The sequence below is a fragment of the Gymnoscopelus microlampas genome (genome assembly GCF_963454915.1).
Source record: "Gymnoscopelus microlampas genome assembly, chromosome: 6".
NCBI classification, from domain to species: Eukaryota; Metazoa; Chordata; class Actinopteri; order Myctophiformes; family Myctophidae; genus Gymnoscopelus; species Gymnoscopelus microlampas.
The window spans coordinates 24,350,279-24,372,643 of NC_139943.1; the positions used below are offsets into that span (position 1 = coordinate 24,350,279).

General features: G+C 40.0%; 1 protein-coding gene across 1 annotated transcript; it reads left to right on the plus strand.

Moving 5' to 3' along the window:
- Positions 1 to 2,725: 2,725 nt before the first annotated feature.
- Positions 2,726 to 21,966, plus strand: ric8a (RIC8 guanine nucleotide exchange factor A; the record flags this gene model as incomplete). Its single annotated transcript, XM_084059504.1, has 15 exons — positions 2,726 to 2,815; positions 5,395 to 5,442; positions 6,057 to 6,074; positions 11,810 to 12,020; positions 15,932 to 16,047; positions 16,191 to 16,271; positions 16,644 to 16,743; positions 16,982 to 17,169; positions 17,824 to 17,918; positions 18,134 to 18,284; positions 19,175 to 19,270; positions 19,773 to 19,917; positions 20,137 to 20,281; positions 21,288 to 21,407; positions 21,825 to 21,966. 15 exons carry the CDS (start codon positions 2,726 to 2,728, stop codon positions 21,964 to 21,966), a joined length of 1,746 nt encoding a protein of 581 aa, XP_083915630.1.
- Between the last annotated feature and the right edge of the window lie 399 nt (positions 21,967 to 22,365).

Here is a 22,365-nt window from a genome sequence, read left to right on the forward strand (position 1 = left end):
TTGTGAGTGACATCATAATTTAATAAAAACTTTAAACATAATCTATTCTTTAGAGCAAGATGAGCAAGACCAACGGCCAGACAGGAAGAAAAGACGCAGGGCATTGTCTGGGTCAAGTAGTTCAAGTGCTACAGTAGCTGGCACACTTGATCTACCTGGCACACTTGATCTACCATAATACTTGCATCCTTTGCAATGAAGGTATCAATGTTGGCACATTGAAAAGAAACCATGGTAAGTCTTTTGTATGTAAGATTCAAATGAATTCTGTTTTTCTTGCTCCTCATTGTAGGCTTCCACTCAAAGTCAAATAATTTAATCATGCACATACTGTACCTATGTGGCTACCTTTTATCCAGACAGAGCTCGGCAGTTGTATCGTGCACCTGATAATGTCTACCAGGACCGACTGAAAAGGAGTTTGATGCAGAGAGCAAAGCGACGAGGTGATGACTGGGGACTTGAAGTCGCTGGTCGCCTGGTGGCAGAAGAGGCAGTATATCATATTTGATGCAGAAGAGACTTTGAGAACCCTGTTACAAAGTCTGAGGTAACATTATATGGATACACAATACAGCTGTACAATACAACTCACATTTCTTATCCTTTATTAGTCTTATACCTTTATTAGTCCCCCTCATTCCTGGACCCATATAAATCTTGCAGAATAAATTATTTTGAAGTCAAAAGTTTCACTATTAAAAATTATATTTCTTCCCTCAGGATAAGAAATGTGAGTTGTATTGTACAGCTGTATTGTGTATCCATATAATCTCCTCACCTCGCCTCGTACAACGCAGTGTTTTTTTTTTTACCTTAGTAAAAGTATCAATACTGCAATGTAGAAACACTCAGTTACAAGTAAAAGTACAAAAGTATTGGTATCAAAATGTAGCCTGCTTAAAGTACCAAAAGCAGGGGCTATGTTTTGTAATATTAAACCAAATCTACAAAGTAACTAGCCTAACTAAAGTTTTCAAAAAATTGTAGTGGAGTAAAAGTATAATATTTGCCTCTGAGAATCAGTGGAGTAGATGTAAAAGTACTGAAAATTGGATATACTCCAGTGAAGTAAAAAATACCTCAAAATGTTATAAGTAGAGTACTTGAGTAAATGTACTTAGTTTCTTTACTCCACTGTTTCCCATACTGTCCATCATAAATGGCCATCACAATTGTATTCCAACAATTTCGAAATATTATATTTATATATACTAACTAGACCATACCCGGTCGGCGCAGCGCATCCGTGGGGGGATATGCGCACATGATCTGGCAACCCGGGAGTTTTACACTAAAACGCTAATAAGAAGCTGAGATTTGATGAAATTGAAAAACGGGCTTCACAGTTGCGTTCAGATGGTAATGGTCAATGGCTGTGTGCAAAATCAGAGCAATTGGTCCAGCCAGTGAGGAGAACCGGGTATCTTCACTCACGTACCACTTCACTCACGTACCACTACAGAGGTTACTAGAATTATAGTAGGATTATAGTAGGATAGTAGGATATAAGTATATATTTATATACTTATATTGAGTACTAGCCCAGCCCTGAAACATGACTGTCATACCATGACAGTCATGGAGCCCAGAGTTCCTGGTTTTCAATTTTTTGACATTGCCAACTCTCACATGTACATAAACGTTCAGGTTTCAAATATAAAGTGCTTACCCAAGTGCTACGGATGTTACAAGGCGATCCGTACAGCGATAAGTACCCGTATCTCCCGTATTGTTCAATAAAACGCATTTTAATCCCATCGCCAGACTTTTTTTTGGGTAATGTATCAGAGTGCAATACGCCTCCCAACCATTAGTGTCGCATAGTTGAAAGCAACGGAGAACGTTTGGAGAAAATGGCCGGCGATCGGCTTAAAATGCTTTTTATTGAACAATACGGGAGATTCGGGTACTTATCGCGGGTCGGATCAACTTGTAACATCCGTGGCTCATGGGTAAGCACTTTATATTTGAAATCTGAACGTTTATGTACATGTGAGAATTGTCAATGTAACTAATTTAATGTAAATCGAAAACCAGGAACTCTCGTGAACCATTGACGACATAACATTCATTTGCGTAAATTACACGGCTATAGGTAATCTTCAACACCTGTTGAAGCTGGCATGCAGACAGGCTCACCTTCTAGGGAGACATTTACATCACTAAACATAACACAACAACACATTTTAATGCTTAAAAGTGTATTAGTCCAGTATATAAAACATTCATGTTTACCTTTCGTTTCGTGTAGGTTGTAGCCAGGAAGTTGGGATGGCGCCCTCGGGTTTCGTACCGCGGTGAAGTTGGTTTCAGGTTGGATATGTGAACGGATGCAGTGGTGTAAAGTGTAACTAAGTATATTTACTCAAGTAAGCCAATTTTGATAACCGGACTTTTACTTGTAATAGAATATTTCTACATTGAAGTATTGATACTTTACTTAAGTGAAACATTGTTGTACTTTTTTCCACCACTGAATGCATTTGTGATGAAGCAGCGTGGTAATAAGAACTACATGTCCCAGAGTGCTTTGCGGCTCGGTAGGTAAGCCTGCACAAATCCTCTCCGCTAATCGCATCATCCCTACGGCTTGTGAGGAGAGTTTCAAGGATCACACAGGAGGAGAGCATACACTGACAGTCATATGTGAACATCTCCATCGCCTGTGCCGTGGTGTACACATTATTAAGGAGAGAGAGAGGGGCTATTGAGCAGAACAGCGATGAAAATGGATTTAAATGCCATCATAGAGCAAATGGAGACAGGGGACCAGGACGCTGCTTTGGTCGCTCTACAGTCTTATAACAAGGAGGTAAACACCATCATCACTGTGTCATGATCACGTAGATGAGTTTACATTTCAAATACATGTCAAATATATTGCAAAATCAGTATCGTACACAATTGTATTATGAAGTCTGAAATATAGCTATAATACCAAATCATTGTAGTGTATGTTCCTTTAGGCCTGATTTTAGGAGGAATAGGTACACATTTTCCATTCTATTTAATTAAGAATAATTAATTTGATCATTTATTATGCTGTTTTTCACAATGCTTCAGTAGATTAATCACAAAACAAAATATGACCTGGCTGTTTGCATGTTGGCCATCTTTGCAAACTAAACCTATTATTTGTCTAACACGGGCTCATGTCCATTGTTGCATTTGGTGTCAAAAAGGCCTGCACTCTCTGCGTTCTCCAACTTCCATTTGTACACTTTTAGAGAAGACTTACATGGGCTAACTGTAAGTGTTTGGTTGCAACTTAAGTCATTTAGCTGGGGACCCCCTGGAACTCCCTCAAGGATCCCTGTGGGCCCCTCCTTGCACCCCACTATGAGAACCACTGGCCTATGCTATACTCCCTAATTTTCGCTCATTACACTGAATTGTGGCAATACAAATAAATAGTCCAATCCCTATAGTAGGTTTTTAACATAAACAGCCTATATATTTGATTGGAATCGAGATTATGGGCGAGGCTCATTGTTATTAATAACTGTTTTACATTTACCCCATATCATATCATATCATATCATATCATATCATATCATATCATATCATATCATATCATAAAATCATACATTCCTTTCTTCCAAAGGTAGGCTGGCAGGGAAACGCATACACAAGAACACATACAGTGTGCACTACACACACACACACACACACACACACACACACACACACACACACACACACACACACACACACACACACACACACACGCACACCCCCACACACACACACACACACACACACACACACACACACACACACACACACACACACACACACACACACACACACACACACACACACACACACCCACACCCACACACACACACTGTATGTGCATGCAAACTTTCCATGAAAGTTGATGAAACTGATGGGTAAACTGAACATTTTCTAACATTGTGACAAGTAGCCTAGCAGCTAGATCATATAGCCTATAAATCGATACAAAGACATGTAACAGTATCCCATTCACTCTCATAGTTTGTGAAGTGTTTTCCATTCAATGGTTCAACAATCAGTTTGGTTATATTTTATACTTTTGTTATACTTTAGACTGTTGTCTTTTGTAGAGGTCTGTGTGGCTGAGATTGGGCTTTGGAAACCTGCTCATGGGCCTCACGTTATCTGGCTATTAGCACTTAAAAGCACTTGAAAATATCTTCCATTAATATCCAACTTTTGATAAACATCCAACGTGTGGGAAACAAGGACCTCTATTGTTTTCTGGATCTCCAGACACATTTAATCCTTTATTACAGTAGCATGGCATTGATAACAGATGGATAACTGACAAATGAATTAGTGAACAACTGTGATTAAAATGTGCTTCAATAAGTATAGAAAAAGTATAATTCCATGAGCTTAACAGAACAAATCAAGTTAAAAGAATATTAGGCCAATACCACAGAAGTTTGTTCAGTATTCCTGTCCAAATATCCAGTCAAAGTGGTGGTTATGTACAGTATAACTACACTATTGCAGAGCTGCCTACTGATCCCAGGTCTGTGCTGGTGTAGGAGAGAAAAGGATGAGTGGGAACAACCTTTAGCTGGGTGAGAATTGAGCCTGGAGGCAATAGGATTAGATATACTTTGATGCACAAATAGCGTTGTCATGGCTCACTCAAAGCTTTTTCTAAAGAGCTCCCAGCAGGTCCCAGAGACTATAAGCGTGGCATGACAACTGTTTACTGTACATATACGTTTATTGCTACTAGTGTTGATGATGTCTTGTTTATTAATGTATGTTATTGTATGTCTTTAAGTGTCTCAATGAATTGAGGACCACAATGGAAACAAGCCCTCAGGGCTTTTTGTGTTATCCTTTTAGCAATCATTGTAAAATCGTATCACTGTGCTATTTGCAAACTGTTAATAAAGTATTCAATAAATCAATCAACATAGTCCTGTCTAATAGACTGCAGTGCATATATTATATTAATTATCAATATGTTGAGTCTCCGATTATTATATGCCCCTTCTCCATTTTCCATTAGAACCGTGACCCTGTTTTGAATATCTTTTGAGAGGTGATAACCCCCCAAGTTTGACATAAGAGCAAAAATGGCTGCCATGTATATATGGTCAAATCTCCCTTTGCAGATGACAAAAGCATGGTGGCATAATTCTGGAACAACAATGTATTATATGCTATTAGGTGACCTGTAGTATTACTTTATGACCACTGTCATTGTCACATCCTCCTGGTTTCTAACAATGTACCTATGTTCCTCTTCTCCCCTCTTATCTACTCCTCCTTCCTATCCTTTTCCTCGCTTCTCCCTTCCCTTTCTTGCTCCTCTTATTTTGTCACCCATCCACCCCCACCTCCACATCCACCCCCACCCCCCACCCTTCACTTTCCTCTCTGCAGAAGAGCCAATGCTTCACATTCAGCACAGACCAGTCGGCTAACAGACAGGTATTGATAACGTTCTTCACTTCCAGACATTTAATGATGGATGGATTGATGGATGGATGGATGGATGGATGGGTGGGTGGGTGGGTGGGTGGATGGATGGATGGATGGTCGGTATGTCGGTCAGACTGTTGATTGATCAAAAAACTGATGTTTTATTATTCCGTAAAGGACCACCATTATTATTCACCATTAATGTTGTGTTGTCAGTGTTAGTGCAGCATTGATAAGACACACAGAAGTGGGTTATTTTTTACGAAACCTACGTCCAAACAGTTTTATTATACAATTCTTAGTATGATTTGTTGTAACTGCAAAAGGAATGGGTATAAAAGATACTACAATTATTTTCATCTAGCAACATGCTGAAGTCTGTGTTTCACGTACTGTACCATGACAATTTTGATGTAGATTGGTGGAATTTTTAAAACATTTGTTACTGATATTGACAACAGTATGTGAGGAGGCTTGGATGTCAGTTAACATTGACCTACAAGTCTTCCCTGCAATAACTTTACACATAACATAATGAAATATAATGCTCTCTTATTTAACAACTTTTCTCTCTCTTTATTCTCTTTCTCTCCCTGTGTGTGTCTGCATGCTTGGGGCTTTAGGAAGGGAAATTGCAAGAGGTATCAGTTTGACTGGCTGTCAGTCCTGTGTTGTAGAGAAACAGAGCCCACAGTCTATCTTAACCACCCAACACATGGTTTTCCTTATTAGTTATTTGGCTAACTCACGAGTAAGAGACCACACCACAATGAATAAAGCAATGAGGTTTTACAAATGTTAAAGGTACACCTTGCTGATTTTGAAAATAAATCCCATTGTTCTGATGTGAGGAGATCATATGGTGAGGGGGAGAAAAAAATTGTATTCTGTGTATTTCTCGGCAAAATGTGGAAGTGTTGTGGAGAAATGCACAGTATGAGGATATACAGTATGTACTACTGTATGTAGGTCAGATAATGGAACCCAGGGAGAAAAGAACAGGACCAAAAACTGTTGTCAGGCAGAAACCTTGTATCTATTTCAACTTTTTATGTTTTTGTTGTAAACTAATGCCCTACTTTATCATACAGCATCGCACAAAAGTACTAAAAATAGAATATCTACAAGCTCACAACGCGTTGCGATGCAGCGTGAGCTTGTAGATCGTCTATTTTCACCATTGTAATTTTTTTGTATAATTGTAAAAAAGGAATGGTTTTGGACATTCAGGTTTCCACCAGACAGCAACAATATACTGTACACTACACAATGCAATCCGATGACTGGGGAGTTATGTATGATCTAAATAGCTATAGCAAAATATTAGGACCGGTGTTCAGGTGGGGGGGCTGGTCATTTTGGTGTGGCCTCTGCTACAATCAAAACTCAAGTTAAAATAATGATGTTTTATTTATTATTATTAATATTATTATTATTATTATTATTATTATTATTATTATTATTATATACAGTATTTCTCAATAAGGGTTTGTCTGGTTCTACTTTGATTCAAGTAAATGGAGACATACACTCTGGGCTTCTGTTAGTAGAAACAGGCCTTGGACCAATTCACTTTCTAATCAATCAGTTCAAAATGGACAACTTTATTGGGTTAGGGATTAGACTCATTTCAATTTCAAAGAAATCATTCTTCATATTGGTTAGAAAGTGAATCAGTTTGTGATGGTAATCTATCATCAGTATTAAAAGATAGTATGTTCTTCATCTTTCCAAGAATGTTTTATCAAATGGATGGAAGGATCAATGCATGAATACATTAATGCTTTATCGTTGTTAGATTTCTTTTAATCTATTTATGTATATACAGTATATATTATTGTATGTACTATGCATTGATTCAATACATTATTCATGATGAAAAGTGAAACAGTATTATTAGGCCTAATTTCATATTTTTTTTACATATCACTTCAAAAACAATACTGATAATTCAATCAGTTATTATAGTAATATTCATCCACATAGGCAACATGTTCAAATGAGAATGTTTTGTGGAACTGTAGTTTTAGTTCTATATATTCAATGTCTCTATTTAAGTAAATATCTCTAGGTCAAACCCCATATTCTGTAAGTCTGTCTGATGTGTTTTCATATTTGAATAGCAGCTACTGTACATAATAAGTACTGGTCCCACTGGGACAGGACATTTCAAATTTGAGTTTAGTAACATCTAGTATTGACTTGTAGTCAGTTTAGAGTTAGGTTTAGCTCCTTCCTGTTTATGTTGCACGCAGGGGTCATCAATGTGTCCATACTGTACGTGGACAATGTGTCCGTGGCAAGACTTGGCCTTGTCCGTGGCTGGTTATTTTACATAACATTATAATGTTCTTATTTTGATCATAAGACCCAATTACTGAATGTCAGTCTCTAGGTTTTCCTCAGAATATGTATGATACTGATTTACACTATGGCACATTAGGAGTCCACTAGGACAGTGGTTCTCTAACTTTGTATTACTAATTTGGTATCTCTAACTCTAAAGGTCCTTACATACCGGCGAATATAGCGAATATACGCAAAATTCGGACTCGTTCCGAATAATTAAAAGACGATTTTTCGCTTCGCTTTTTCGCTCCATGTACGGAGCCATTGACTTTATAAGGTTTTTAAAAAAAACGCATTATTCGCACGAAAAATCGCCCCGGTGTGTAAGGACCTTAAGAGTGCACAAATGGAACCATTTGTGCACTCAGAGGTACAGACCTGTAAAGGTCATTTAAGGCTATAGCTCTTTATGTGTTTCTGTTAAGATTATTGTCCACTCATTTGTATGTCCATGGCAAAAATAGAATTTTGACAAAAATGTCCACCACAAGCCACGATGACCCCTGGTTGCACGCCAGTGTTGTCTGTAGCATGTGATAATTTGTAGTTTTCTATCTATCTAAGGTCTTCAGTGTTTATTCCGTTTTGGAATGGACCATGTAATGTTTGCCAACCTGTTTGCAGTTCCCTCAAATTATAGCAGATGATTTAGCAAATTTGCAACTTTACTTGGATTCTTTTCTCAAATTTCTCAGATTTAGGTGGATGTGTTTGGCTGTCAACACCAGTTGGGTTAGGGTTAGGGTTATTAAGCACATACACTGGAGGATAAAGATGGTGTCTTATGCTTAATTTGTACACTGCAATATGAAGTTTAAATCACAACTTAATATTCATTTCAGAGGCAAAAGGTCAACAAATTCAGAGCTGATAGTCTCATGCCCAGTTAGGGGCAAAGGTTCAGCTTAGTTGTCACTGCATGCTATCATTATGTAAGACACACCCGCTGACCCACAGAGCACACATGTACACAGCCTATAGGGAGGTCTTATGCAAGACAGCTTAGAAGACATGATAATCAGTGTTAGTTTGCGGGCTGCAAATGGTCACAATTTCAACCAGATGAAATCAATGACATTAGATATGACTAAATTGGAAAACACAAATATATATTTATTAGATCAAGTCAGAGTTAAATCAATAAGTAAAATCACCTTCATAATAATAACCAGAATGATTTGAATAAGATGCTAAAAGTAGACATATCACGTGGCTTTGGAGGGGAGCAGATCTACAAACTTTAAACAACGGGCAAAGTGTTGTGGGCTTGTAGATTGGCTATTTAGATGAAAAAAAGTGGCCCGGATTTGAACCCGGTTTCCTGCGCAAGTGCTGAAATGTGTACCATTGATCTAATAGAGCCTGCCTGCTTGCTCAAAGATAAATTGAATCTTAATCTTCAGGTCAAAATTTGTGTCAAACCAGTAACAGGATTGTGTCAAAGGTCATGTCTCACCTAGACACAGTCTAGTCTCAATAGAAGTCTCAATAGAAGAGCAGGGAGACAAAATACAAGCAGTGGTTAAAGATATTATTGGTAGCATATTGATATAGGCCGATATTTCATTAAAAAAATGCTATATCGGTATCGCATTATTCTTTCACCTATATATTGACCGATATTTCACAGATTTTGACCGATATTTCACCGATATTGACGCAATAATAATGTGACCGTTAATGGCTTTGAAAAGGAAAAATAAGAAATTTCAGCAATGAGCTCAATATAAATATAATATATAATAATGCAATATATCGATATCGGACGATTTGACTCCGCATGTTATCGGATGTCTGATATCGGCCAAAATTTCAATATCTTGCATTTCTAAATACAACCACCCCAATTGTATAAGTTATACATTGTATTATATTGTATACTCTACCATACAAATTTGACAAAATGAAATTTTGAAAAATAAGTTACATAAAGAAAAAAAAAATTACTAATAGAAGAAAACAGTTAAAAATAGCAAGGTGAAAAACAGAATTATACTGAATGCAGGTTTGCAGGCATTTGTGTGTGGGTGCATGCTTGCATGCGCGTGTGCACCAGCTGCTCCGATAAAAATAAATTAGTCTTGTCTCGGTCCTATACCTGTGACACAGAGATTATTTGTAATGGCTAATGCTCTTTAAGCTCGGATTTCTGGTTGAAATGTCATTGTCATGGTGACAGGGTCCCCACGGTCATGAAATTCCTGGAAATGTTTTGAAATTAAAAAAGAAATAATCCAGTACTGGAAAAGGTTTGGAATTGATCAAACTTCATCAAAGGTCCTGGAATTTATCAAGGGTCCTGGAAAAATATTTGGCTATGCATTGTTTTTGGCTATTGATTTTTTTTAATACAAAACCTTTTCATAAGCATGTATAACATTACACGAAATATGTAACATAAGTAGTTTTTCGCCGAACAGGCTGTGTAACACCCCATCCGCACTGCCAGCGATGCGACGTGACGCGACGCGAGCGGGCGATGAAATCTCATTAAAATACATGTTTTTGAATGAGACCGTCCTGACCTACCGCAAGCGACAACGAACCGTGCAACGACGTCGTCCACCCCTCCTATTTTCGCTCGCAGGCTCTATTTGAGCGAGGTTTCGCGGCTGTGCCCCACCCCCAAACACTCTTTATTGTTTTTTATTTATTATTTTGCTACACTGCCTATCTTTGGGCATTGTACATATGAGTAAGAGACACATTATTGCGCTGAATGATTGTTATATAGGCCTGGAAATTGGGCTAAATATTCTGGAAAAGTTTTGGAAAAGTTTTGGAAATTCATTGCTAAAAATGTGTGGGACCCTGAAGTACGAGTCTGGAGCAGTTGGCATCTGGAGGCTTCCTGGTTCACTTCTATGGGGCAGGCACACACTTACAGAGAGACAGACACTTGTTATGTACAGTATTTACCTTCCTTTATGCTGCACATTTTTCTAAAATAATTTCTAGAGCAATTGTGCTTATAGGGTTTTTTCACTTTAAAATACTTCTGGGGTCATTTTAAAGTCTACTTAGGCTTTTAAGTGCACCACTGACAGTTTTTAAATTGCTTGATTCATTATTTAGATATTTGATATTCATTTTATCAGACACGCTCCCTTTTTCAGGGGAACGGAGGGACGATGGATCTGAGATTATGATTTAATGTGAAAAATATTCAAGATTTACTTCCTACTGGCATGCATAATCAATTCATCGCTGATCAGTCCAGTGGTTTGCAAATTAGCTGCCGATATACACACACACACACACACACACACACACACACACACACACACACACACACACACACACGCTCCCCCTAGGATCCAACCATATACTAGAAAGCAGGAATTAATTTGTCAGTAGTGTTCAAATCCTACACATCGAGACAAAATGTAAAAAGAAATTACCCATTTGGTTTAATTTGCATTCTCAGAGTTAAATTAACATTTATGAATTTACAACATATCTATCTCCGTATGTAAACTGCACTCTGAAGAAGGGTTTTATCCCAAAATAGTAATACCTGCTGGCAATAAATGCCAGGCATTATTTTTAATTGAAAATAGTGTTAGTAATATGTAACATTATTAAGATTACCCTTTAGGGTCCAGTTGGTCAAAAATTAATTGTATTTTGATTATATTATGTATTTATTAATTAATTATATCAATCCATTTATTTTTAATTGGATTGATAATAATGAATTGTCTAGGATTTTGCATAGCCCGATGAGGGTATTTATTGATGGTTTACTATGGCATTCCATTCTAAGCCTCTCAAATTCTGTGAAAATTACTAAACAGCTGGACATTTGCAAATGCGGTGTGTGTGTGTGTGTGTGTGTGTGTGTGTGTGTGTGTGTGTGTGTGTGTGTGTGTGTGTGTGTGTGTGTGTGTGTGTGTGTGTGTGTGTGTGTGTGTGTGTGTGTGTGTGTGTGTGTGTGTGTGTGTGTGTGTGTGTGTGTGTGTGTCTCAGATCATATCTAATTGTACTAGTGCTAATGAGTCTAATCAGATATTGTCATCCTGTGCAGCATCTGGGGGAGTTGGTACTTGGCTTCCTGAACAGGGAGCTGCAGCCTTCCTGTCAGCTGGCCTGTTTAGAGACTATACGCATCCTCTCCAGAGACAAACACTCCCTGGATCCATTCATCACCCGCTCTGCCATGGCCACCCTTGCCCGCTACGCTGGTATTGCGGTGGTCAATACTCTACCCACACACAATCAGCCAGAAGAAGTACAAGGTAAAACGACATTTAGAACCTCTAACCAACTTAAATCTGGCGTGTGTAGATTAACTGAATATTTTTTTATTTCTCACATATCAACGAATCGACATGAAAACATTTATAGATTTTTTATAATCGACTAAATTGGTTAGTCTGATTAAACACTTAACACTTATATGCTTCGACAATGGTGGCATGCAAATAGCGAAAATAGCCGATCCACAGTCTAACAACGGTCGTCATGTCACTATGACTCAGCCATAACCATATTATAAGGAGTTCCCAATGCAGCTACGGCCACATATGGAGTGTGTTGTCTAACCTCATTGTGTCGTCATGGCATCAGGTGCAAACAAATCAGTCAGTTCCATATGGGCACAAAAGGGTGCATGCCCAAATATGGGTATATACTGACAGAGATGCTCATAGGCCTGCGTCCTGCGTCTCTGACGCACCATATTGAAAAAGGACGCATTCATGGCACCGTCTTGCGTCCATGGGACGCACTACAATTTAGCGGAAATTACCGCGGATTTGAAGGCCATCCGTGGATTTCAAAGCCGTCCGCGGATTACAAGACATAGTGCAGAAAACAAGAAAAATCTCGGTAAAACACCGCCGTATGGAAAAGTATTCTCTCTCTGTCTCAGGGCAGTGCGAGTGCTGCTAGAGAGAGAGAGTCAGAGTGCTGCGCAACTTACAGCTCAACTTCAAAGCAAGTTAACGATGGCTCGTTGACCCCAATTTGACCACTAGGCAATCAACACTGAACAGCACTAATTAATGGCAGCTGTGATTCTTGTGTCTTTCCGTGCAGCCAGATATCAAATAATTCCCTGTAGAGCAGGGGTCTTCAGTGTTTTCAGGCCAAGGACCCCCTAGTTGAGAGAGAGATGAAGCAGGGACCCCCTCTATATTGTATAAAATTGTGTTTCAGATAAACTTTTGCTGCTCTTTTTTCCCTTTACACACCTATAACTCCAAAAATAGCCGATCTACAAGCTCACAAGTGTGAGCTTGTAGATCTGCTATTTTTGGCTAAAGTTCTCCTCAGAAAAGGGATACTAGGATTCAAGTGGTTAATGTAAAAAAAAAATCAAGTACTACAAGTACTACAAGTACTAGTTGTCGGATTTGGAATTGTGTACTTTTCTTTCAGATACATGTACATGAATATAACCATATAAGATGAAACACGAGTTAAACGCTGTGCATTTTTGTGGGACCCATAAAATGTCCCTGGGACCCATCCAGTGGCGTTCCCAGAAATTACATTTAGGGCAGGCAAGATTTTTTTCTCTACCTACCCCCCCCCCCCCCTCCGAAGGGGCGGGGGGGGGTACTCGGGGAAAAAATCTCGGGGGAAACAAGTTAACTACGCAACACACTGACTACAAAACTGAAAAACGTTAATAAAAAACAATATGCATAATCAATCAATCAATTATTCAGCAGTGGTCTCTTCATGTTGTAGTTTAATGGTTCAAGCTGCTCTCATACTCAGAGCCCCTTTTATGCCTGGTGAGTACAGGTGATGGCCCAGAGACCCCCACACCTGGCACTCCTGGCACCCCATGAAGATAAAGGCAAACATTTGCATCACTATAGTATATGGCGACGTCGCTCTGCTGTTTGGATACGGTAGTGATTAGCTGCCTGCCCGCGTGAATGGACGAGGTCTGACGGCCACTATTCTCTTTGGATTTTTTTCACTGCCTGTTTTTCAGTCTTTTACTTTATTTTCTAGGGGAGGCTAGATTTTAGTTGGGCAGGCGGCCGCCTGCCCTGCCTCTATGGTGGGTACGCCACTGGACCCATCTAAAAGACCACCCTTGCATCCCAGGACCCATTACATTGAAAACCTAGCAACATCACTGTACTGATGACATCAGGAATCACCATATTGGCATAAAAGGGACAAGGATTGACAGCTTCAGATAATCTGTCAACCTCTAGTTCGTATAATTATGCAATATTGTCTTGTAATAATAATGATATAATTAAAGTCAAACAATGGCGTTACTCACCAAAAATAACTGGTTTTGATGCTGATGCTAATGCTCATAAAGCCACAGCTGACCAACTGTTTTCACTACATGAATCCTAAAATCCCTCTTCTGGGCATATCATAATAAACATTAGGCAAAGATATGCAAACATTTGGCGAAAATAGCAGATCTACAAGTACTCAAAGCAATATTTTCACTATTTGACGTACAACAAAGTACATAGGGTTGAGAGGTTTTAAGTGTGGTTTGTGTTTTCCTCGGAAAGCATTGTCTACATGGGATCAAATTCAAGGCCAGATATAAATGATAGGTTAGTGTGGCTTAAATGTTAGAGGAGGTGTATTTGGCCGGATGGTCGCTGGTTAAATCCACCAGACTGAAATACAAATTTGAAAATGTTATTAAAGAGAAAATAAAAATAAGATTAGGCGCTCAGGTGATGCAGGAATAAATTATATGACTACACCAAGATTTCTGGCTTGGTTTGTGGTTTTCAAGTTATAGATAATTTATGATTTAGATCATTTACAATTCACAATTTAGGCATTTAGCAGATGCTTTTATCCAGAGTGATTTAGGTGTGAAATCAGAGTAAATGGCATGAACCCTACTGAACAAATGACAGGGTAAATAAATAGTCACATACTATAATAGAGTGCAAAGAGAACAATGAAGTGCTTCAAAGAAACTAGGATACCAGGTAAATATCAAACCTGTTAATTAAACTCAAGATACCATTACCTTGGATACCAGGTGCATAATCTAATCTATAATCTGTACTAACACTGCCTTTGAAATGACTGATTACTGTTTTGTGGAGAGCCACCATAAGGCACTTAACCCCCAAATGCTACAGTGGAGCTGCTCTGTGGTCAACACAACAGATTAACTGGTTATACTAGGCCATTGGTTCTCAAAGTGGGGTCCGGGGACCCCCAGGGGTACTTGAGGGGGTTCCAGGGGGTCCCCAGCTAGATGATGGACAGGAACCAAATGGACCCTTATGGGTCTGTAACTCTGAGAGTGTACAAATGGAACCAAATGGACCCTAACGGGTCCATTTGGTTCCATTTGTACACTCTCAGAGTTACATAAACATTGATGATTTTACAATGTGAATTGGGGTCCCAGAGGTATAAATGCCATTAAATGGGGGTCCGTAGCCTAATGCATGTCAAACTGGGGGTCCTTGAAATTAAAATGGTTGAGAATCACTGCTAGAGAGCCGTGAAAACCTTCTCGTATGGGGGTCCCTGGCTTATCTTTTCAAGTGGGGTTCCGCGGGGTAATAAGTGTCAATTAGGGGGTCCTTGACATGAAAAAGTTTGAGAACCACTGCCTTAAGGCACTTAACCCCCAACTGCTACTGTGGAGCTGCTCTGTGGTCAACACAACAGTATAACTGGTTGTACTAGGCATCTCCTAATTGTATCTGTGTGAGTGTGAACCAGTGCATTGCTAAAAAAAAAATATTTGTGCTCAGTGAACATACCCTGGATGAATAAAGTAAAATAACTAACAACAACTAGGCCTGTATTAAATATACATATTGTACATAAATCCAATCTTTTTATATTCAAAAGTATCATCTATTGCGCTGCCTGGTCCCATCCGGAGCTATTAATGGAACAGGTTTTGACACTCTTTCTGAGCTATCTATTGACACCCCGTCTCTAGAACTAAGGACTGTTATCAAATTGAATGCCCTATATAACATATCAAACATACTGTATTTATACACCCAAAATTCTAGAGGTACAGAATTACTTTTCTTAGTAATGGCTGTGAAGCAGAATTGTGGTTACATGCATATTTGCCACTGAAAACTGCAATGGGCCGTATTAATCAATGGCCCAGATCAGAATGTTTTAGGAGTAGGAGATTGCTTCTTGATCCATTCTTATTTTCTGCTCCTAGGGGAAGGAGAAGAAGGACAAGGGGAGGACATGAAGGAGGAAAACCCTGACCTGGAAGTGATTGTGGAGGCCTTAAAGTCCATCTGTAACATCCTGCTACACAATGAGACAGGCCAGGTTGGTCTGCTGAGCATTTCACCCAGAAGGACGCGCTCTGGCTCTGCTAAAGATTTATGTCATAGAAAGAAAGTTTTTTAGCTTATAACTGATCAATGGTTTGATTGACTGACTGACTGACTGACTGACTGACTGTTTTCCAGGTGGTGGCAGCAGAGCTGCAGTTGATGAGTGGTGTGGCAGAGAGGCTGAAACAGTGTCATGACCCCACATGGAACCATGAGGTATGGATGTAGAGACAGGTAGATATGTGGAAGGATGGATGGATGGATGTAGAGACCATAGAGCTATGTAATATCTAGAGCAGTGGTTCTGAAAGTGGGGTCCAAGGGCCCTCAGGGTTCCTTGAGGGGGTTCCAAATACTGTAAACTGTAACTAGAGTTATGGAGGTCTTTGAAATGAAAAGGTTTGAGAACCACTGATCTAGAGGACAGATGGACAATCTCCGGCCATTCATTTCAATGAAAGTTGGTCACCCAACGCATGCTAAATTGAGGAATTGTCATGTTTACAAACTAACAAAAGAGACAGTAAGATGGTGACCATACCAAAGGCCACTACAATATTCAACACCCTCCCCTCTCTCTCTCTCTAGGTACGTTTCTTTGACTTGCGTCTCACCTTTCTACTGACCGCTCTGAGAGTTGACGTCAGGGCTAAGTTGGCCCGTGAGCTCCACGGCATCAATCTCCTAGGTAATCAATATCAATCTCCTGGATGACATCTAATTATTGAAAAATAAACTTGAGCAATCATTAGTAGAAATAAACAAATTACAAGAGCATAAGAATGTACAATGTAATCTTAAAGGGCTGCAAGAAAAGGTTTGCAGCTTAAAAACCAGGCTCAGTTTTGTGAAGTAAACTTTTCACAAGCTAGAAAATAAAAACAGATTTCAAAGTGGCACTTCATGTTCTGTCCATTTCCTCCTAGGTAACCAACTGGAAGCCACATTGGGTCTATGTTGGCCTGATACCCTGGAGACGGCCAGAGCAGGGTCTGAGGGTTTGTCCCCTGAAGAGCTACCCCCACTCAGCAGGCAGCAGACGGAACGAGCCATGGAAATACTCAAAATATTGTTCAATATTACATTCGACACAACCAGACGCAAAGTGGACGAGGTGCTGTCTGTGATAACATAAATGTTCCTACATTTTATTAGTATTGCCTGTGGACGTTACTATATTAGTAATACATTTATTAGTATTATATTTTGGTGGTTATAAAAGTACTGTCTGATATTCTATTTGGCTGTCTTGGAGGTGTCCATAAACTTAGTGGCTGAAAATAGCTGGCCTTTCAAAGGAGAAGGCCAGTCAGGTCAATTGCAAGAACATTCTCAATCTCTTGGCTCTTTTTGACCACAAGAACTAAGTGAACCGTGCTTTGCTGTGTAAAGTATTTCCCGGGTTCTGCATTTATTTCCACCCGTTACGGCTCCGTTTCAGATAAGGTTCATATTATATATATAATTATAGCGAAAATAGCCAATATACTGGACAAGCTACAAGCTTGTAGATCAGCTTTTTGTTCTCCCTTCAGGGGAGAAAACTAAGAACTGAAAGTATCAGGTTACGGAAGGTATGGAAGGGTATTCCCTTCATAGTGGAAAAGACCCAAGATGGCAACAGTTAACCACGTTGTGTGGAGAAGAAGATGCTCCTTGTAGCTCTGAAGTTCTCTGTAATATTAACTTATAGTAATATAACTATAAGTTATATTACTATAACTATAAGTTATAATATGCTGAATCAGGTGTGTGTGTGTGCGTGCAGGAAGAGGCAGCCGAGTACAGACATTTGGGTGCCATTCTGAGACACTGTCTGATGAGCAGAGCAGATGGAGAAGAACGTACGGAAGAATTTCATAGGTTGGAGAGCCCACACGCACACAAACACACACACGCACACACGCACACAAACAAATACACGCACACACACACACGCACGCACGCACGCACGCACGCGCGCGCGCGCACACGCACACGCACACGCACACACACACTATTCCTTCAGTCATTTATTCATTGTTGACCGGCTCCAGTCCAGCTCTCTGACTCTCTCATATGTCTCTCTCTCTTGTCAGTCACACATGCAACTTGCTAGGTAACCTTCCTCTCGTCTGTTTGGATGTGCTGCTGATGCCCAAGGTCCAACAGGGCTCCATTGAGTACATGGGAGTCAACATGGATGCCGTCGACATGCTGTTGGAATTTATGGAGAAAAGACTTGACCGGGTGAGAGATGTACAGTATAACCCCATATTATTATCATTACAATGATTCTGCTACTATTTCGCCCACCTCCAAACTTATTGTCTATGTCTTCTATGTTTTTGAGGCCAAGGATCCCTTAGCTGTGAGATGCTGGGACCCCCGCTACATATATTGTAAAAAAAAATATGTTCCATATCAAACTTTTTATTTAGTTTTTTTCAGCGAGGCCTTCATAGCTAGCTCACCATATTTAGCTGATTGTTTAATTTAAAAAATAAAACGTTCTCACATAAACATTTGGCGGCCCCCTGTAGTAACTCTGAGAACACCTAGGGGTCCCGGACCCCCTGTTGAAGACCCATGGTCTACTCTAGAGGTTGCTTCTGCCTAATGTGCTGTGGGTGTTGTTTGTAGAACAGTTGTTATGAAGGCAGAGACAAGCCTCCGGAGGACAGCAGAGGACAAACAATATCACAGCTGAGACACCTCTCTCTTCTCATCTCTTCTCTTCTCTTCTCTTCTCTTCTCTTCTCGTTGTTTTGAAAGGGATTTTCTTTAAAGATACTTTACATGCTTTATTTTATGTAAGAAAGACACATTCATATAATTAATTACACACACTCATACCTGGACTATCACCTGAGTAACTACTGCCATCTGGTGGCCACTGAGCAGCTCCGCTGAAGAACCTTTGCTCATGATGAGCGATTTTTCCCACCCAGCTATATTTCCTAACCAGAGAATTTGCCCACTGAATATCCCCTCTAGTGAGATACACAGTACAATGTCCTGGTGTCTGTGTGTCTCAACATAATGATATGATACAGAACAACAAACATACTGTACTTTCTCAATGTGGTGACAGAGTTCTCTCCTCTCCCTATTTAATATTCCTAATCTGTGTCTCCCAGGGGAACAAAGTGAAAGAGACCATCCTCACATCTCTGAACCTGTTAACTGAGAGTGCTCGAATCCACAGAGAAACCAGGAAGTTCCTCCGGTCAAAGGTCAGTTGATGTTGAGGCGAAAGGTTGACTTGGTTCACAATAGTGCAGGCACCCAACAAATGCTATATTAACATATAGTTTGACAGAACAAAGTCTTAAATACATGCTACTTCATAACCTCCTCCAATTTTAAATATTGATGATATCAGCTATCATCAATATCAGCATTTTAGCCAACAATAATAATAAAAAACAATGCTCTTTAAACCGACTGCAACAGCAGTGGGATAGTTAGATATTTGTAAGATATTTAGCGTGAGCAGACAGAATTCTAACAAATGAAGTCATCCATGGCCATGTTGAAACTGTCTGGAACAAGGTGATTCAAAGCTGATCGTGTGTGTGTGTGTGTGTGTGTGTGTGTGTGTGTGTGTGTGTGTGTGTGTGTGTGTGTGTGTGTGTGTGTGTGTGTGTGTGTGTGTGTGTGTGTGTGTGTGTGTGTGTGTGTGTGTGTGTGTGTGTGCGCGTGTGTGTGCGCATGTGTGTGCGCGTGTGTCTGTAGGTCTTGCCTCCACTGCGAGATGTAATTAACAGGCCAGAGATTGGAAACACTTTGAGGAACAAGCTGGTCCGTCTGATGACACACATTGACACTGATGTCAAGAACTGTGCAGCTGAATTCCTTTTTGTTCTCTGCAAAGAAAGTGGTGAGAAGAAGAGCTTCTAGCTATCCATCTGTCTGTCTGTATTTACAGTATGTCTGCCTGCATGCCTGTCTGTTCATCTTTTCTTCCTGGAGTCTTTTTTTATGAATAGGAAAATGAACTAACTATTATGTGACAAGTTGAACTACATTGAAAATTGTCCAGAGATTGAACTGCTAATGTTTCATTACAATAATAACTCGGATCTGGTCTCCTCTCCAGTCTCGAGGTTCATTAAGTACACAGGTTATGGGAACGCTGCAGGCCTGTTGGCTGCCAGGGGACTGCTGGGGGGAGCCAGACACACTGGGATCTACTCTGAGGATGAAGACTCAGAGACTGAAGAGTACAGAGAGGCAAAGCCACAGTAAGTGTGTGTGTGTGTGTGTGCGTGCATGCTTGCGTACACACACTAAACACAAAAAAGTTACATAGAGAATGTATACATACAGCAGAGAAGTCCAAAGTACGGTCCAGAGCCCAATCGTGGCACGAGGGCTGATTTTATTTGGCTCGCGGCTAAATAATGACGTCATATTGTAGTTTTGGACCAGCCCAACCGATCAGACGTCGGTTGTTCTGGTGTAGTATGTGTTGGGCTTTATGTGTCTGTAAAGCCCAATGCATACCACACCAGAACAACAACAGACGTTTATTCCGTTCAGCTGGCTACAGACTGCAATATGACGTCATTCAGAGGTTCGGGTGGGCAGGAGGATGAGAAAATCCCGGGTGTTCGGTGCCTCCGAGATGCTGTGACTACCCGAGCTAGTTCTGTTACTGTGATTGGTCAGACGTTGGTCAGGCGTCCTGCATTGTTTCCATATTCTGTCTAGACTCCAGCTTCATTCTGTCAGTAATGAAGCAAGTGAAAAGCAGCGGTAGTTTGGAAGACACTCAGCATGAGCCAACTTCTAGGAGATACAAACACCTCTGAAATCTCTGTCTAGTTACCATTCAGAAACACAACCTATCGCTAGAACCCATCTTCCAGAACACAGAAGTATGAAATAACATTTGTCTGTCCCCAGTTTTTTTTTCGGGTCGGGCAGCCCTCCCGAAGTGACCAGGTTGTTCTGGTGTAGTATGCGTTGGCTTAACTCTGAGTGTACAAATGGAACCAAATTGACTCTTACGGGACCCAACACTGAGGATTTTACAGTGTAGATTGGGGTCCCAGAATCCCAGAGATCTTTTTTTTTTATCAAATGGGGGTCTGTGGCCTAATGTATATCAAACTAGAATCCTTGAAATTCAAAAGGCTGAGAATAGTTGCTCTCTCGAATAGTACTGCAGTACCCCCATTTCTCTCTCTCTCTCTCTCTCTCTCTCTCTCTCTCTCTCTCTCTCTCTGTGTGACTGTTCCTCTGCAGTATAAACCCAGTAACAGGTGTTGTAGAAGAGGACCAGCCCAATCCCATGGAGGGAATGACAGATGAACAGAAAGAACTGGAAGCCATGAAGCTGGTCAACATGTTTGACAAACTCTCCAGGTTAACAACACACACACACACACACACACACACAGTGTTTAGCAGAAGGAGTGCAACATAGCGTATACACAGTAACTCTTCAAATAATATGTGCATATCTAAGAGATAGACAAATAGGCAGGTGACAATCAATTATTCAAACAAACAAACAAACAAACATATTTTCTTTAAGCTCATGCAAGTTATTCACTTCAGTAAGTGAATGTTATTTTCTCCCACACACAAATATTGGAGTCAAAGAATAGGTCAAGTCAAATCATATTTCTGTAGTACATGTGATGCACAGACAAACTGAACGTACTTTACAAAATGTGTGAGTGTAATAATAGAAATAAATAAAATGATTCAATGATGATGATATAATAAACAAAATCATAAACTCTCTCCCCCTCTCTCTCCTTCTCTCTCTCTCTGTAGGAACCATGTGATTCAGCCGATGCAGCTTGGTATGGATGGAAAGATGAGAGAGTTTAAGCCAGAGGACCTGAAGAAATTGATTCACAATCCTGTTGTCAACCGCGAAGAACCCCCACATTCGGACAGCGAGGAGGAGCTTTAGATGCACAGTAAAAAACGGAATGTTCTGAGTTAAAAATAACACTCAGGATCTTACTGTGTGCGGGAAAATACGCAAACTCAGTTAGACTCAACACTTCTCTTATTGTCCTCACAGGGGAAATTTGTTTTAGACACCGTAGTAGAGTACTGCTTAGACATGATACCTTGTGATATTTTTTTAAAAGTACAACAAATGGCAGCACCCACTGTAGTTGGCTGTCCTGTGAATAGCAGCTGTGGCATTAACTCCATAAGCTACGGTCTGACTTGTAACACTTTTCAAGGTCCAACTTGTTCAAAGCTACATCTTGTTGAGGGATAGGGTGGCCAGGGAAATGAAAGAGTCACATTTGTTGCGTTTACAATCGAGGACCCTATAAGGTCTCCCTGAGGGACACTG